This window comes from Crocodylus porosus, unplaced genomic scaffold (assembly GCF_001723895.1).
Source record: "Crocodylus porosus isolate Cpor-Errol unplaced genomic scaffold, CroPor_comp1, whole genome shotgun sequence".
NCBI lineage: Eukaryota > Metazoa > Chordata > Crocodylia > Crocodylidae > Crocodylus > Crocodylus porosus.
This window is the reverse complement of record NW_017728910.1, coordinates 27,660,508-27,678,533: the sequence shown is the minus strand read 5'-3', so window position 1 is coordinate 27,678,533 and position 18,026 is coordinate 27,660,508. Positions and strand designations below refer to the sequence as shown.

The following is an 18,026-nucleotide window of genomic DNA, read 5'->3' as shown; positions in this document are numbered from 1 at the left end:
TGTCGGCAACACCCAGCACATGTACCGGATTATGCTTGGCATGCCCCAGCTGGCCTGGGCTCTGGGTGTCTGCCACTAGCCATGGAGCCCAGGCTGCTTGCAGCAGGTAGCGGGGAGGCTGCAAGCCCTGCTGTGAGCAGCTTGGACTCTGTGGCAGGCCTGGGCTGGGTATGACAGGCAGGCGGGAGGCTGCAACCAGGGAACCAGGGTCCAGCACCCCAGCCCAGCTCCGTGACAGTAGCTGCATGGTACTTCAGGGCACATGGTGGGGAAGGGGCCTAGGGCAATGCAACACCAGTGCCTTACTCTCCATGTGCCCCAAAATGCATGTGCAGCTGCTGCTGCCACAGAGCCGGGCCAGGGCTCCGGACCCTGGTGCAGCTGTTTGCGGTTTGCCTGCTGCAAGCAGCCCGGGCTATGTGGCAGCAGTGTGTGCACGTGCACCACAAGGCGCATGGCGGGGAAGGGGCTGGAGGCAGGGCAGCCATGGCCTCTTCCCCACCATGCTTCCCAAGGCACATGTGAAACTGCTGCCAGCGATGAACCGGGCCGGGGGTCCAGACCCTGGTGCAGCCACTTGCAGCTGCCTGCTGCAAGCAGCAGCTTAGCCCTGCTCCCCCACCCTTTCTTTGCCGTGTGGGTTATATGCTCACTGCATGGGCTTCCCTCGGTGGGTGAGGGGGCATTGCCCTGGGCTCTCTGCCTTGCAGTGCCCATGCCTGGCGGTCAGCAGCAGCTCTCCTGTGTCTTTACCTCCTCTCCCAATGTGTTGCCCCAGTGCATTTGGGGCTGGGGGGGTTGGTACATTTGTTTGAATGATGGCTCTGGTTTGTAAATCTTTACTTTGCGGGGGGAAGTGGCTGCAAACTTGCCCCCCTTCCTCCCCCATGCCATTTATTTTGTGTGCACTCAACCAATTCTCACCTGATGCCTTGTGATCAGGAGATGGCGGGCACTGGAAGGCTGCTGCAGCTGCTGCCTGAAGAAGCCCTTCAGGGGGACAGCCGGCCCCTGGAGCAGCTCCCTCTCCCCCTACACCGAAGTGGCAATCCAGACACAGCCCAGGCTGCTTGCAGCAGACAGCCGCAAGGTTGTAGGTGGCTGCGCTGGGGTCCAGAGTCCCAGCCTGGCTCATTGCTGGCTGCAGCTGCACATGTATGTTGCGGAGCACAGCAGGGAAGGGGCTGGAGCTGTCCCACGACAAGGACCGGGTACCTTGCAGCTGCCCCACTGTCTACCCCTGGCACGCCAACATCCATGAAGTCCAGGTTGCAGGGTTTTTGGCACTTGGCTCAATAATGTTGCTGACCCTTGCTTTAGTGTATTAACCGACATTATCCCCTAAAGTAACCCAACTGGAAACCAGAAAAATAAACCAGAAATTAACCCAACTGGAAACCACAGCTGTCTTGTTTACTGGACTCTTAGCTTCCATAACTCCTTGCTTTTACTTCTAAGTATTTTAGATTTGCATAAATACTGTATATTTTTCTGAAAATTACTAGCAATGTTATAGCACTGAAGAATCAAGGACAAATCAAAGTGAACAAAGAATCGCATTACTGTTGCAAGCTTTTGCTCAAAACATAACACAATGGCAAAACAAGAAGGTGAAATATTAAAAAGGCAACATTTAATTAACAAAACAGGATTCATTCCTAAGGAGGGAGCTAATATTTTCATTAAATATTGATATTCTGCACTTCAGTTTAAACACAGAATTGCTGTTGAATTCCCCTCACGCACCTTGATGATACAGACTCCACAACCTGAGAGATAAAAATAGCAGTGTAGAAGGACTGACACAGAACTGCTGAAGCAGTACAGATCACCTGATGTTAATTGCCATGTGCTAACAAGAGTGTACTGCCAGGACCAGTGATGTTTCTCATAGGTGCTGAGATAAGGAGACAGATCAGAAAGGTCCCACCAAAAATTCTTATTCTGTAGAACTCAAAAATATCATGGCACTCCTATTTCAAAGAAAAATGAATACCTAAATGATCTAAATTTAAAGATAATACTCTCAATGCAATCATACAAACTGCTGGACCAAGAGCACAACCTTAGCTTTCAGCTTATGACATATTTGTTCTTATGTGGTGTTATTCATATGCAAGAGATCATAACCTTCGCAGGTGTAGAATAACAACCCACAAATAGGAAAATATTGCAGTAATTATATGCTTTAATGCTCTCTCATGCTGCACCTTAGAATATGCTTCGCTAAGTTGGAGGGAGAACAGGCCAACAGACTAGGTTATGCTCAGTATCCAAAATATAAACCCAGAAGTTATGTCAAAAGAAAATTAATTGAGCAGTCAAGTATCTGAAGTTAGGAAATGCTAGTAAGAAGGTTGACTTAGACTTTAATTTGGTTCCCTTTGGGTCCATGTTAATTCCAAGATGACAGACTATTTTTTCCCCAGTACTTTTTCCCTCTCTTCCAGGGGTTCGGCTTTGTACGTAGGCCGACTGCTTGGTGGAGGTACCAGGGCTCTGCCAGTGCATCACTCATGAAATAGCAGGAGATCATAAACTTTTTACAATTGTCCCCAAAATGCACTTACACAGGATCTAAGTTTACAAACTCAGCAGAAAGATGCTGGCTTAAAAGGGAGCAGCACTGAACCATCTTGTCACTACTCCATAGCAGATCCAGACCTGCCCCATGCAAAAGGGCATTATCAAACAATCTGTTTTAACAGCACTGTCAGTAAACAAGTGTCACAGTTTCATGTGAGACAAAGCATCGCCGCCATACTGCAGTAAGTAAAGGTTTTCCTAATGTTTAAAAATCTTCCATGAAAAATGCACACAAAATGCCAGCGCGTGGAGAAAACATTTATCACTACAAACTCAACCTTATTTTTGGTTCACAGTAAACAAGGTCAGTACCACTGATCTGCTTTCTTCTGAGTTATTTCTGAAGTAAAACAGCTACTCACTGAGATCCTCTGCCAGCTGGACCCTTTTGCCAGTTAGTAATGTAACCTTCTTCTCGCTGTCCTCAGCAAAGTCTTCCAGCACTTCCTTTACATTCTTCTCCAAACGCCTGACTGTAAAAGTGTGATTTAAATAGTGGTGAATTCTTCAAGAGGGAGGAATTTATGCATCAGAAGAATGACCTCTCTTTGCAAATTTTTTTGGAAGAAAAATCCAGCTTTTTGGGGGGGGGGCCTCTGATTTTGTGGGAAAGGGTGGTTGTGATCACACTTAATCAATGATTTAAAAGCTCAAAGGAAAAAAGGAGGGAAAACAGAGATGAGCATTAACACATATCATGACAGAAAAGACTCTCTCAGGACCAACACAGCAGGAGAAGTAGGACAAAGCTTGAGCCTGGCCTTCCAAGTATTATCACAACACTTTTTAGTTCAAGAGCTGAAGCTCTTCTGCTGAGATGACTCACAGGATGCACATGCTAAGGTGGGCAGTTACACATCTGTATGATTTTGGATAGTATAAGGAGGACAGGAGGCCACTGGGGAGTCTGCTGAAGCTGCAGTGTCATCATACTGATAACACCCAGTGCTTTACTACTTATACTTCCTAGTGGAGAGAGCACTCAACTGGCATGCAGGAAACCTGGGTTCGATTCCTGGCTCTTCTACTGGCTTACTGAGCAACCTTGGACAAGTCACTTGTGTTGTGCTTCAGTGTGCCCTTCTGTAAAATGGGGATGACGATACTGACTATGTTTGTAAAGCACTGATTGTAAATCCACTGATGCAAAGTACTGCTAGCAAGTTAGTGGCACCATACTTGGTGTGGGGTTTTTGAAACTTATTATTAAAACATTTCAACTTTCCCAGTACATGGCCTAGATGAGAAATAATCAGGTAAAGCTCATTCTTCAGAAAACAAAGGGACATCAAGATACAGAGAACTTTAGATCCTTAGACTGAGGGAACTTCTTTTGAACAAATTTGCATGGGGTTATTGGATCTCGAGTTGTTTTAGGATGCCCAGATAACAGCTGTGGCCCCAGTATGGCACTTCTTAAGTTTGAGCCAAGAGCACTTTTGTCCACCTTTGCTTGCTAAAGAGATCAGGACTCCTCCTTTTGGATGGTCAAACAATGAACACAATGCCCTTGTGTTCTACAGGATCCGAACTGCCTCCCTGGAGGAATCTGAGGTGTTGATTTCATCTGTAGAGCCCTTGATAGTTTGGGCCCTGTGTTTGTTAGAGACAAGGCTCTTGGTGATCCATGCCAGCAGGGGAGATCAATCAGCTGGCTACTCAAGATGACAGTCCCTTGCTTTGTATATTTAGGGACAGAGGCTTTGCTGTGGAGGGTTTGTTGACTTACAGGGCAAGTGGCAAGGTTTCCCTGTTTACTCAATCTTTTCCTAAGAGGTTGGCTTGAAAGAGTCTCTGGTTCACAGCTGGGAGTTCATTATTAGTAGTCACCATGGTGCTAATTGATTAATGTATAAATGTGTTCGTCTTAGGAAAATATGTGTCTTAGAACATAACGCCTGAAATGTTTTTATGCATTACAAATTTATTTTATATTGATATTTTAGAATTAAACGTACGGATTTTATTAAACCTATGGCAAAAGATCAGATTGAAAAAGAACAAAGTTGGCAACTGTTTTATGAAGTTCTCTCTGCTTACAACAGATTTCACTATCTAGCTCTGCATGGCAAGTCAGCATCTGAAGATAATTTGTAGAAGGGTATTCCCATGGTTTGGAGTCTTTGCCATGCTATTTTAAACCCATTTCAAAATCTGACAACCGTTTAACACCAAAAAATTAAAAAAGACAATGGGCCAGAATGAAGTTGAGAGCAATATCCTGATGTGATAGCATTAGAAATATTTTAACATTAGCATTATATTTCAGACAAGGTAGACACCGAAATCCTTACCTTCTGTGTTGGTAAGCTGTTGCCTCAGTGTGTTTGCTGTAATTGCCAGCATTCGCTGTATGCGCCAGAAGAGAACCACATCATTACATTCAAGCTGAAACAGTCAGAAGAAACTTGTTAGCATCTCTTGTCTGGGAGTTTCAGTGAACAGAACAGACTCTTAAAAGATATGCTTTTGAGAAGAATAAGGCAGGGAGACTAACACGCGCATACACTAACTTACGTAATCAGTGTTTCTTTGCATGTGCTGTACATGAGAAAGGCCAGTGTTAGCTTTATATGTTCCTTCTGCTCCCTGCCACCAGCTGATCACGCTTCTCCAGTGGAAAGATCAGCACTTATAAATTAGCTGCCTGTACTACATGCATGCCAGTCTGTACACCTAAGCCTCTGTGGATGCTTTGCTGTATGTATACGTGTATAAAATAAAAAATTCTGGGACTCAGCCCGTCTCCCTGTCTGATGAATGCCTGTGAAGAGGGTGCTAGGGTTAAGGGATGCACAGGTATTAAACAAAGGAAAGGAAATGCAGCCTCCATTCCCGCTGGCTGGGCAGAGAAGAATAACTCCAGCTCCATAGAGGAGTTGATGAAGAGAGTAATAGATGGAAAGAAAAGTCAGGATATGAACTCCAACAGAATCTGCTGACTGTATCCGTGTGCTTGCCACAGACTGCAGCCTCCCAAGCCTTTCTGAAACTCCATGCAGAGGCACCCTTCTTCCCCTACTGTCATCACAGTGGCCCTGCAGAGAAGCTTCTGGGGCTGGGTTTCTAACTACAAGGGTTTATTCCCAACTAATCATAGCCAGAGCTTAACTATTTAAAAAAAAAAATCTTGGGGCTTTTTTTCCTTTGAAATTTCTCTTATTTAAAATCACTCTAATTTAATGTCTCATAAGTTCTTCCCTTTGTTTCCAGCAGCACTGCCAAACTGCCAATAATTTAAAATGCAAACTATACATTAAATTATAAAAGGTGACAGACTAAAACTTGGGTGATGCTTTCTTAATCATCTCACCCTCTAATTTTAAATACAAATTGGTACCAAGCCATTTTAAGCTTTGGTGGATGACATGCATTTTCAGGAACAAAAACAGATTTCCAAAGCAGCTTTTGCATGAGAACAAAACTGTCATTTGTCTCTTAACCTTTATAAAGACTGACAGTCGCATTGATAATAAAAGGTTTAAGAGGAAAGGTCGGATTGTTAGCTATGTGGTGGATTAATAATAAAAAAGTAAATTACTTTCATATGGATCTTTCCTCTTGTACCATACATTAACCCTTCTTTATGCTCTTAACGCAGATTTCTCTATCCTCACCCCAGGGGGAAAAAACAACAAAAATGAAAACCCTTCACTTATCATGAAGGCTTTCCCTGTACTATGACTTTGAAATTTAGATACTGACAAGGAAATCAGACATTTCTGGCAGAGCTAAGTAGATACCAACAGAATATCAAATCACCAGATGGTAACATGAAACTTTCATAGCACTCTGCAGAGCAATGCTGCCAGGTAATAGAAGAGGTTGGCCAAGCCACATCTTGCGGGCCACATGAAGCTCTGGGCAGTGTTAAGTACAGCTCCTGGAGAAAGAAGTATTTAAATAAAAACACTCTCTTTCTCTCCCTCTGTTCATTTATTACTTTCTATTTTTTCAGTTCACTCATCATTTATTCTATGCAGCCATTTAACAACAAGAGATTTGAGCTGAGGCTTTGCACACAAATCAAGACATGCACATCTCAAAAACTGCATATCCTGGCTGTGGCAGGATTTGGGTTTACAGCCAGAAGGGTTAGAAGTTTGGCAATTCCTGTAACAGCCACTTAGTTAATGACTGACATCTTGTGGACAGGTTCTGGAATTACTGCACGACTCAATGCTACCAACTCGGCCAACGTACTAGCTAGCCAGACTCAGAAAGACCATACTAATATTAACATGCATAAATAAAGGACTAAACTAATTGCAAACTAGTATATTTCTTGCTAGCTATACTTCCATAGCCATTTAGGTTGCTCAGCTTCCCAAGACGCTAGTATTTGTGTGTTCCTCAGTTTACCTCGGAGTCAACAAAATGCCTTTGGTAGTAATAAAAGCCTCTTCGACACAGATTACAATGGCTCAAAGCAGTCCTCAGGAAATGTCTTCTATAGATTTGGTGCCATGTGTCTTTAATCTACAACGACAGTGTTCAAACTGGATGAAATATATATCAGTTTACTAGCAGTGTTACACTTTAACAATCACATCTCTTCTCAAAAACCAAGAATAAAGAGTTTAGAATAAATTGTGTTTTTTCAGGCTGGATAAAATTTAACAGTTAATCAAGGACTGGTTATCAACTGGAAAATTAATGGAAGTTATAGCATAAACCAAGTTTTAAACTAAATTTAACACAAACCCTAAAAAGGAAACCGTCACAGCATTTACATTCTACATCTCGCAGTTTTCAACACCCTCTTAGAAGGCTGAAGAACCTTGTACACATTCTGAAACAGCACACGGTTCATCTGAGTTAAAATGTCAAGTTACAGGTTATATAGTGCACAGGCTGTCCTTTTACGGCACAGAATCAAGGCTTTTGTAGAGCACACTTTAGTTAATGTTTATCCAGAAAAAGGTATACTCAACTATTTTAATGGAACTTTTATTGAGTGGATTTATTAAAAACTATATATTTAGAAGTCCTTTTGATCAGGATTGTTCATGACCAATACTACAAACTCATATGCGATAAGTACTTTGTTTTATCAAGTACCAGTGATCAAGTGGACACAACATTGGACAAATCACATATCCTTCCAAAATAACACTAAATATATTTAATGGCTCCTGTCCCGTGGCACATGAATCCATTACATAATGTATGCATGGACAGTCCACAATACAAGCCTCTATAAGGGGGAAAAGAATATCTACTCAGCAGATTCGGAGCTCACTCCAAGCTGTCAAGTTCCAAAGGGCTGCAGAGCTGTTGTCTGACAGCCAGCAGAAAGGGCCTTACAAGAAATCTGTGCATTGCGTGCAAGCACTCATTTAGTAATTTTTTTAAAACATCTGGATTACAAACTTGATGTTTAGATACAATCCTTTTTATGGTAGCTAAATAGGGCCTACAAATGTACACAAAGAGCTTCCATATGTTCTGTTACAACATTACATCTTACCAGACAGGGATCCACTGTTACTCCTCTTGCCTCAAGATTCTTCCGGACAGTTGTTACCTCGTCATTTGCCAGGTAAGCAGCATGGTCATCATTACATTTGATCAACTTCTCAAGTTCATTTTTTGTTTCATTACGAACATGCTAAAATGAGAGAGGTTCAATTAAAGCACAGACACAATCCCTGCATTTCTTACAACTGGCAACCTCTTGGCATAAACTTTGTGACTCCATGTTGATGTTAACTTATACAACATGCTGGACCTTTGCTGCTAGACCACATAGGACTAACAACTCTCTTATACTTGATAAGGATGAAAGTGTAACAAGTGTGAACTATTTGCACATAATAATTTTAATTAAGGCCTGCATTTAAAATTTGAAACAGACAATCACATAGCCACCACCTAAGTCAAAAGTTTCATCAACCTTTTTTTCTGTTTAGTAGACCAGACCAAAATGCAGAACTCTAGTTCACCTGGAGTTTCCATTTGTTTAAATTTAGCTCTAGTCTAGATCATGAGAAAACTTCTTTAACCTCCTGTGAACTATGAATTGGAAATGAAACAGAAACCCCAACAGACTGAGTTTCTGATATCAAATGTACTTCCAGCATCTGGAAGCTGCTCAGTAGAATTGACATTCTTGTTAAGAGCAGCAGTCAATGGGACTTCCTTGTGCTGGGAACTCTCAAGCCAGCTGGCTCTTTGGTCTACCAACTAACATGTCAGGCAGCACAGGGAGACTGGGTGCCTAGAAGGTCTGCAACAGACTTCGCAGTCCAGCTCCCAGCAGGGAGACCAGATAGCTCCAGAGTGGAGGCCCTCCAGGCTTGCTGCTGCAGAGCTTGGAGCTGAGCCATACTTAGAGCTGTATTTCCTGGGACTCATGACTGCAGCAGGTAGCTTGAGGGCATGGCATAGCATGGCATGGCATGGCATGGCAGGAATCCCTGATAGCACTAGCCTGGCAAAGCTGCATTCTGTAGCCAGACTGGGTAATTCTTGCAGGTGCTCAGTAAAATCAACATTTTGTTAGGTTTCACACAGCTGGGAGCAGGATTCCCAGGGCTTAACAATTTCACTCGGTGTCGGCAAGTTCCAAAAGCCACCAGAATCTCAACTCGGGCCTCAATGAGCTTGAGGCTCCCTCCTGCATGCTCAAAAGCTCAGACCTAAGTGTACTGGCCACAGCAGGGTTTTCTAGGCCTTCAAGACAGTCAGGACTCCCAGATCCATGGCTGGGAGATGGAAAGCCTCAGGAGTCTCTGGCTTGACTCCTGGCTTCAAAGCACGGAGAACAGAAGCCCTGGCATGGTGTGCTGCCCTGCAGCCACGGACCTTGAAAACAGAGTGGGTCCAAGATTGATTGCCTGGGAACCCTGCCATTGACTTGTCAACTGTTTGTCAAACCCTAGATGCTGTGGGTGAAACCGTTTCATTACAAATCTTCATATCTTCTCTGGTGCTCACACTGTCTACACTCATATCAGGTCTGAGGTACACGGTGACTTCAGAGTCTCATATCTCCTCTGAAGAAGACACTGCTGGTACAATGTCTGCTCTTATTCAACGTTGACTCTCTTCTTAAACTCAGGGATTGTGGAGTCAGCTTTGACCTTGAATGTTAGAGAAACAAACGGAGTACTGGAAAAACAGATCAAGGTACTTTATCCCCAGGTCAGGAAATCTCCACAGATTTCTCTAACTTAACTCTGTTCCATTTCATGAATCAGTCTCCTAGTTTAACTACATTATAGTCTGGTCCCTCTTGCAGTCTCAGTTTCACAGAGGAGTCCAGAATCCTGAGCCGTGACTGCTCTCTTCCTCAAAGAGGGACCACGTTAGCTTCAGCAAATCACCCAACACCCAATGAGATGGAATACTTCAAAAACTGTCCTATCTCCACCTCTGTTGTACACAATGAACTTTGGATTCCTTTCCTCTGAGCTATAAAATCATTAAAACTCATTTTTTGGTCAGGCTTTCTTCTTCAGATTATAATCAATTCTGAGATGAGAAATGAATTTAGTTATACCTCTGTAGCGTGACAGTCTAAAAATAAATCTCCCTGTGGGCACAGACTGGTCAAAGACAGTTTAAATACATATAGTGGATTTTTTCAAAACTTAAGAGCAAGTAAGAGGGGACTGCTTAGGCAACAATTCTAATTGCCTTTAGCATGCTAGCTGTACTTTATAATTTAACAGTGATGACACCATTAAAGCATGATGATATACTCTACCTTTCAGGACATCATGAGACACTATGAGAAAGACAAATGAGTTTCCACTCTGCTTAAACACTAGTTAATTTATCTCCTCCAAGAAGAACTTAATTGATTACAACAAATATTTCATGACTGAGCAGTAAAAAGATGAAATTCCTTATCATGAAAGATAACCAGTTTGCAGATTCTGTTTGGCAGACAAAGTACATAATTTCAGATAGTAAGCTCTTCAGACTAACATTTAAAAAGCTTGGAGGTAAACAGCAGGATATTTCAATTTCCTGGATGTACAATTTCCTGTTTTGCATTTGCAGTACCAACAGTGACAGTTCCACATTTTAGACCACTTAGCTATTAATCACCACAAAGTTTACCACAAAAGCATACACGTGGGAAGCAGACAATATCTGAATTTGCTTTCACCTGCTCTTTGGAACGGGTTATCCAGTACAGCCACCTCTTTTTCCAGTCTGGACCCACCATATCTTCAATAACAGATTCAGCTAAAAAAAGAAATAAGGTTAAAGGGATCAGTCAACATGTACTCTACCAGGAAGGATGTCTTGTTAACCAAACCTTGTGTCTGATTCAAAGTGGACCATTTATTCCCATTTTTAAGAAATTCAAAGCTTTAAATTTTTTTTTAAGTTTTCAGTTACTTTTTAAGCAGGATGGGATTTCCAGAGCAGTTGGGGTGGAGAGGGTTCAGATACATGTCCCACTAATTTTAAATAAGTGTCCTAGTCTAACAAACGCTGGTAAAGAACATACAATGCACTACATGTGGAACATAGTTGTGATTACGTACACATACATTACTGCACAGCAACCGCTGTCAAAGTGTGAGCACTCACTGTCTTTGAGACGACTCTGGAGAGTCTCCTCCATGAAATGAATAGCTGCGTCCCACTGCTGTTTATCAGATATCGACCGATCTTCTAACGCATTGTGCTGGATCACTCTCTGACAATACAAGACACAAATGGTTCATCTTTCTATTTACAGTATTAAATGCAGTCTCAGCTTAGCGTTCTGTTACTAACAGCTCTCAAACTAACTAGACCCTGTCATTTCTGCTGAAAGGGGAGATCTGAGTAACAAGAAAAAGGAGCTATAAGGAGGAACACATGGCTAAGCAGAGCCTGATGTAACATAAAGCAATGAGGTGAGAAAAACAGAGAAAGGCGGCAATTATCCTACAAATTAGTCTTAAATTAGCCTAAACCAGGAGGGCCATGTAGAAGATGCACTTTCTTCTGGAGAGCTGCCACCAGCAGATCCACACTGACTGGATGCAAACTGTCAGCAAATTTACAAGAGGGAAACTGGACGGAGCCCAACAGATTAACAAAGCAGTGTGACGTGAGGACACAGATCAGAGTAATGACTTGCTGGGGGCTTTTGAAATCCTTTTTAGGTTTTTGTGCTTGTGGAACATGATGCCAGACTGGGTCAGCCCACAGGTCCATCTAGCCCAGCATCCTACTTTTTACAGTGGCACAGAGCAGATGCTAAAGGGAACAATATTTGTGCGGGTCTATCCGGCCTGATTTATTACTCCACCCATCTTCCTTTATAGCTTCCTGTCTTCAGAGGCCTGGGCAATCCCAATGGGGAAGCTGAAGCTCTACCATCATATTTAACACCCACTGATGAAGGAAGGCATGGTTTAATCATTACAGCAGGCCAAACCACAATGGCAGTCCGCATGAGCCCCATATTGCATAGCTTTAAGCAGTACCTTTCATTTTGAAATCAACAGGAACAGGCAAATGGCTAGTGCCATCTGCACTGAAGAGCTGTCTGCCTTACCCACATGCATCCTATATGGCCTACGGTATGTGATTTATTTGGAACTTAAAAGAGGTCAAGCCTGGAATGTGGCTATAAAACAATAATTCATTAAATCTCTGGCATTTAGTTAGTGTGGCGCACAGCTTTAAAAGCAACATACTGCACACTGCTGAAATATGTCTGACCCCTTCCACCAGTTTCCTTCAGGTAATCCTTGTCTGCTCAAATCATCCCAGCATATGCAATGACACAATGCTTTGTATATGTGATACTCAAACTCCATTTGCAATCAATGAATCAAGAGTTTTTGGGGGTTTTTCTCTAAACTAAGCAAGGATTGTGGCAGGATAGCTGATCTATGGAAGGTAAACAGAACAAGAGAGAGAACCACTGATTCATACTGCAATATTCCAAGGCGGTTGCACATACACTGTGTAAAACTCAGGTGTGTATTACAGTTTTCAACATATGAAGGATTTAAAAAAAATGCAACCAAAGTGAACATGAATCTTAAATGAAAAGAATTCAAGAGCAAATGATCCGTCAGCTACAGGAACAAATACTACCCCATACCAAGCTATCTTCTGCTCTCTCATTCCACTTGTGCCGTTTAATACTTTCTTCTTTGACAGCTTGTTTCAATTTATCAAAGATATCGTCATGCTCTTTTCCTTTCTGTTCTGTCATGAATCGAGAAAATTCTTCCTGCAGGGTTGCCCATGCCACCTAGAAAGTTAGTGACAAGTGATTTGACTGACAGAACTGTCATGCATGTAAACATTAATACTTACATGTGAAGATATGAAGGATATTAAAGTAATTTGCTGAGTTTTCCCCCGTTTCGCTCCCATCGGGCCACGGTAAAAGAAAGGTTTGGAGCCACTGAGTCAACTTATAACTTGCATTTTAACAAACTCTATATAGAAAACCATGGCTAACAGGAAAATACAAACCTGTAGCTGTGTAGATCTTCATTTATACAACTGAAATTCATCAAAAAATTAAGTTCTAACCTCTACTGCTTTATTAGGCAGCTGCTTGTCAGTCCATTGCTTTAGCTTGATGTCTACAGTGGTGTTAAATGTTCCTGAATTCACAGTCTGGGCTGCTGGAAGGTAGATGTTCTCAATCACATGAGTAGATACCCTTTCCCACAATGTTTTCTGAAGAATCTCTTCCCTAAAATGGAAAGTTGTAACATTTGTGATAGCTTCCAGTGCAGACCTCTGATCCAAGCAGTAAGTCTACCTTAAACTGCTCTAGCAGGCCGACGTGTAGCATTTCATGCTTTCATTATTTCTAATGAGTACAAGCAACTCCCTCCAAAAGATGTCATGAACACAAATCTTTGACATTTCTTCCGCCCACTCCACTGAGTGAATAAAAACAGTTGTCTGCAATTCTCACTGCTACTTCAATGGGCTCGATGAATAATGGACCTGTCTAGGGTTTCCACCTGTGAGACCATCTCACCATGAATGCGTGCCAAGGGTCATTAGTTACATTGGTTGAATGAAGACACACAGCAAGTAAGAATAATTTTTCCCATCTACAGTGCGTTATGCAGAGTTAGAATGCAGAGTACACAGAACAGAGGCCTTATTTGTCCTGATTTAACCTAAAGCATTTTTTTTATTTTTATGGTTTGAAATATATTTTGGAAGTTAATATTCTGGGCTAGAGGGACCAGAGTTGTAACATACAGGATATGGAGGTCTCATGTTTTCCTTATGCTGCCATGCTAACTACATCAATGCAGAACAAGATCTCTGGGGAACTTCTCAGAAATATCATTTCACTTCCTTCCAACTCAAAAGAAGTTCGCTTTACTTTTGATAACTATTCCTATTCTCCTCTTACTGTGGCTACCTACAAGATCAGTACAGATGGGTCTGAAGGCTTCAATTTGTTAAAGGCAGAACTTTGGCTTAAACAGGCTTTCAAGACTTGTAATGCTATTTATATGAACTCAAAAAGCAACTGAAAGATTTTACACACAGGGAAGAACTGTGGAACATTTATCATTGACAAATGAAAATAACTGTTGCTGCTGGCAAAAAATGATGGTTTCTTTAAAGCCCTTTGTTCAGTACCTAAGCATTTCTTCACTGCTTAAGAAAATTATTTAGATAAGAACATCACTGCAGTGAAGGATGATGTACTAAGATACTTTCACTTAATGGGTGTTGGAAACCATTAGCTATGGCCTTTGCTTCTTAAAAAAAGCACTATAAGGTACAGGTACACTATCTTTTGACCATCAGGAAGTGCAGTCTCAAGCAATTATTTGTCATTTAGGTTTTTTCTTTAAATCTTCATTAAATCAAATTAACCTTAACTAGTAGTAATGGGAATTTAAACAAGGTTTCAAGTTCTATTACAATGCCCTACATTTTACAATTAGAACATGGTAGAGACACTAACTTGTGACAGATTACAAATACATCAATATCAGTATCATACAGACATAATCCACTGGATGAAATGAAAAAAAGTGATGGGTCAGGGTACTCAAGATCCACTGCTAAACTGAAAGAGATAAGCACGGAAATACTGAGGACTGCATTAAACTCGGAAATCTGAGCCTAGAATACAAACTCAGAAGAATGTGCTGCATTAAACACATACTCCAAAACACATTCATGTGCCCAGTTTTTTCTTTTAAGACAATAGTTATCTCTTGAGGGAATTCTGGATATACTGGCCCAGATCCTAATCGAGACCCACATGAAGTTCACAGGAGATACAAAGATGACTTCATTGTTTATTTTCACTCTTGGAGCTGTCTCGACTGTGTCTTATATCAATTAGACAAAAGAACAAATTATGCTTAAACCTCTATTGGCCAGGAACTACACACAAGTTTAGCAACTAAGGAATATATTTAGGGGAAAAAGTACATTCCAGATAGGCAAAAGACATAAGAGGGGTAACTATCCTGTAAATTTGTGACAGTTATTTTAAAACTGAATAACATTTCTGAAATATAGAAAAAACACTCTTCTGTTTTTGGAAAAGAGGCAAACAGTTTAAATGTAAACCAGATAGCTACTGTACCAGTGCTTTGGTGTGACTTGGGTCAAACTAATAACCTCATCAAGGATTTCGTTCTTTGCTTTTTCAAACAGTTCATTCTGCAGAAAAGAGAAAGTGTGAAAGCCAATGAAGACATCTGCAGTCTAAGGCAGTCAAGAGTTTTATATAACATATCAAGTACAAATGTAATGTAATTTACCCGGTCAAGCTCTCGCAGCCGTGGGTAGTTGTTCTTCCACTCGGTCTCAAGATTAAAACGTGTTGCTATGAGAAAAGAAGAATCAGATGTCTATATTAACTAAGACTCCTTTATAATCTAAAGAGATTGCATGGCTATTTCAGCAGCCTACCTATTCCCATGGAACTTGTTTCTGACAAATCATTTGGTATTTCAAAAAGACCACAAAGCATAAAAAATAGAATACATTATTTTTCTTATTTATGATGCAAATTTGAAAGGCTGTTGCAAAAGTATGATGGTGTTTGACATTTTTTAAACATAGTCAACAGGGCTTTCAGTTTAACTCTCCTGAAATCAGTGGAAACAGAATCAAGCCAAGGCACTGGGTGGAATCTGCTTTGACAGGAAGGGGTGTGAAAGATCCTACCCAGCCTTTTAACAGATACCATCTAACTGAGTAATCTGCCCTTGCAGTCCTGCTGCTCTTTGGCAACCCCTGGTCCTCAATAAAATGGAACTTGTCATGCAACAGAGGACAACAGCAGTTACTGCTCCCTAATACTTTTTTGTGGGCTAACATTATTCATGCCTCAGTCTTCACAAAAAAAATAAGATGTAGCCAGACACCTAAATAAGGATTATCTAGATAAGGAAGGGGGCAAACTGAGGGAGGAGATAACAAGAGAGACAGTCAGAGAGCTTCTGATAGGTCTGAATGAATTCAAGTCAGCAGGGTCAGCTGAACTTCATCCCAAGGTACTGAAGGAACTGGCAGAGGAGATCTTGGAGCCCTTGGAAATGATCTTCATGAAGCTGTGGAAGATAGGCCAGGTACCATAACACTGGAAAAGGGCCAACATAGTGCCCCTCTTTAAAAAAGGCGGACTGGGGGAACTACAGGCCAGTTTAGCCTTACCTCAATACCTGGGAAATCACTGGAGCATAGCCTAAGGAAGATCATTTGCAAACATCTGGAGGAAGAAAGGCTCATCACAAGCAGCCAGCATGGATTTATGAAAAACAGATTGTGTCAAACAAACCTGATCTTCTTTGACAAAGTAATTACTTGGGTGGATTAAGGGAAGGCTGTGGATAGCATGCATCTCGACTTCAGCAAGGCTTTTGACAGGTCCCACGTGACCTTCTGGTAAACAAGCTGGAGAAATATGGCCTGGACAAAACTATCATAAGCTAGAGAAACAACTGGCTCAACAACTGCAAGCAAAGGGTAATTATTAGAGAGTCTATGTCAGAATGGCAGGAAGTTTCATGTAGTCCCACAGGAGTCTGTCCTCAGCCTGGTGCTATTCAATGTATTAATGATTTAGATTCCAGCACAGAAAACTTCTTGAGCAAGTTTGCAGATGACACAAAACTGAGGACTGAAAATGTGTTGGAGGCTGAAAGCATAGTTCAAAAGGATCTCAAAATATTGGAAAGTTGGGCTACAACTAACAGGATGAATTTAAATGAGGATGAATGGAAGATGCTGCACCTCAGGAAGAATCAGAAACACAAATACAAAATGGGTGACACTTGGCTGGATGGCAGCACTGCGGAAGAAATTTTTTACAATAAAGGTGGCCAAAGTCTGGAACGGGCTTCCAAGAGAGGTGGTCCTATCACCTAACTTGGAGGTCTTCAAAAAGAGGCTTGACAATCACCTGGCTGGGGTCGTACAACCTCAGTCCTCTTTCCTGCCAGGGGCAGGGGGTTGGACACGATGATCCATTGGGTCCCTTCCGACTCTATAATCTATGAAAAGTATTTGGAAGTTCTTGGTAGATCACAGACTCAATACAAGTCTTCAGGGTGATGAAGCTGCACAAAGGACAAATGCAGTTTTGGGCTACATCAGCAGAAGCATTAGGTGTAAGACACGAGAGGTGATAGTGCCTTTACTTGGCACTGGTTAGGCCTCATCTAGAGCACGGTGTGCAGTTTTGGGTTCCACATTTTAAAAAGGACATGGAGAAGTTAGAGAGGGTCCAGAGGTAAGCAAAGGTAATCAAGGGCTTGGAAAGCAAACAAATGAGAAGAAGCTCTGGTGTAGTGCCTAGAGCCTGGAAGAAGGCCAATGTGGCGCTGATCTTCAAGAAAGGGAGGAAAGCGGATCCGGCAAAATACAGGCCCATCAGCCTGACCTCTATCCCGGGGAAGGTCTTAGAAAAGTTTATTAAAGAGACCATCCTTAATGGACTGGCTGACGTCAACACCCTGAGGGATAGCCAGCACGGGTTTCTTGTGGGTAGGTCTTGCTAGACCAATCTCATTTCCTTCTACGACCACGTGACCTATCACCTGGACAAGGGAGAAGAGATTGATATCATATATCCTGACTTCAAAAAAACCTTTGATCTGGTATCCTATGATCACCTCTTGGCCAAACTGGCCAATTGTGGCCTTGGCTCCACCACAATCCGCTGGCTGGGAAATTGGCTCTATGGTCAGACCCAGAGGGTAGTAATTGATGGCAGTTACTCATCATGGTGTCCTGTGACCAGTGGGGTCCCCTGAAGGCTCTGTCCTTGGACCCATAGTTAATAAAGATGTTGAACAATATGTGGACATTGGAGTCAGAAGCGGACTGGCCAAGTTCGCTGATGACACTGAACTCTGGGGTAAAGCATCCACACCAGAAGACAGGAGGGTGATCCAGGCTGACCTGGACAGGCTCAGCAAATGGGCGGACGAGAACCTGATGGTGTTTAACACTGAAAAATGCAAGGTTCT

At 42.1% G+C, this 18,026-nt stretch overlaps 1 protein-coding gene across 6 annotated transcripts in view; it reads right to left on the bottom strand.

The window, feature by feature from the left end:
- The window catches only part of OPA1 (OPA1, mitochondrial dynamin like GTPase), a 77,651-nt gene that overhangs the window by 21,961 nt on the left and 37,664 nt on the right, over positions 1 to 18,026 (bottom strand). For all 6 annotated transcript variants that reach the window (XM_019532929.1, XM_019532930.1, XM_019532927.1 and 3 more), the window contains 10 exons: positions 15,312 to 15,376; positions 15,134 to 15,210; positions 13,090 to 13,255; positions 12,650 to 12,802; positions 11,137 to 11,245; positions 10,706 to 10,785; positions 8,057 to 8,197; positions 6,949 to 7,065; positions 4,881 to 4,974; positions 2,949 to 3,059 (listed from right to left, as the gene is read on the bottom strand). In XM_019532929.1, the coding sequence (XP_019388474.1) occupies positions 2,949 to 3,059; positions 4,881 to 4,974; positions 6,949 to 7,065; positions 8,057 to 8,197; positions 10,706 to 10,785; positions 11,137 to 11,245; positions 12,650 to 12,802; positions 13,090 to 13,255; positions 15,134 to 15,210; positions 15,312 to 15,376 (1,113 nt within the window). The remainder of the gene's footprint in view (positions 1 to 2,948; positions 3,060 to 4,880; positions 4,975 to 6,948; positions 7,066 to 8,056; positions 8,198 to 10,705; positions 10,786 to 11,136; positions 11,246 to 12,649; positions 12,803 to 13,089; positions 13,256 to 15,133; positions 15,211 to 15,311; positions 15,377 to 18,026) is intronic.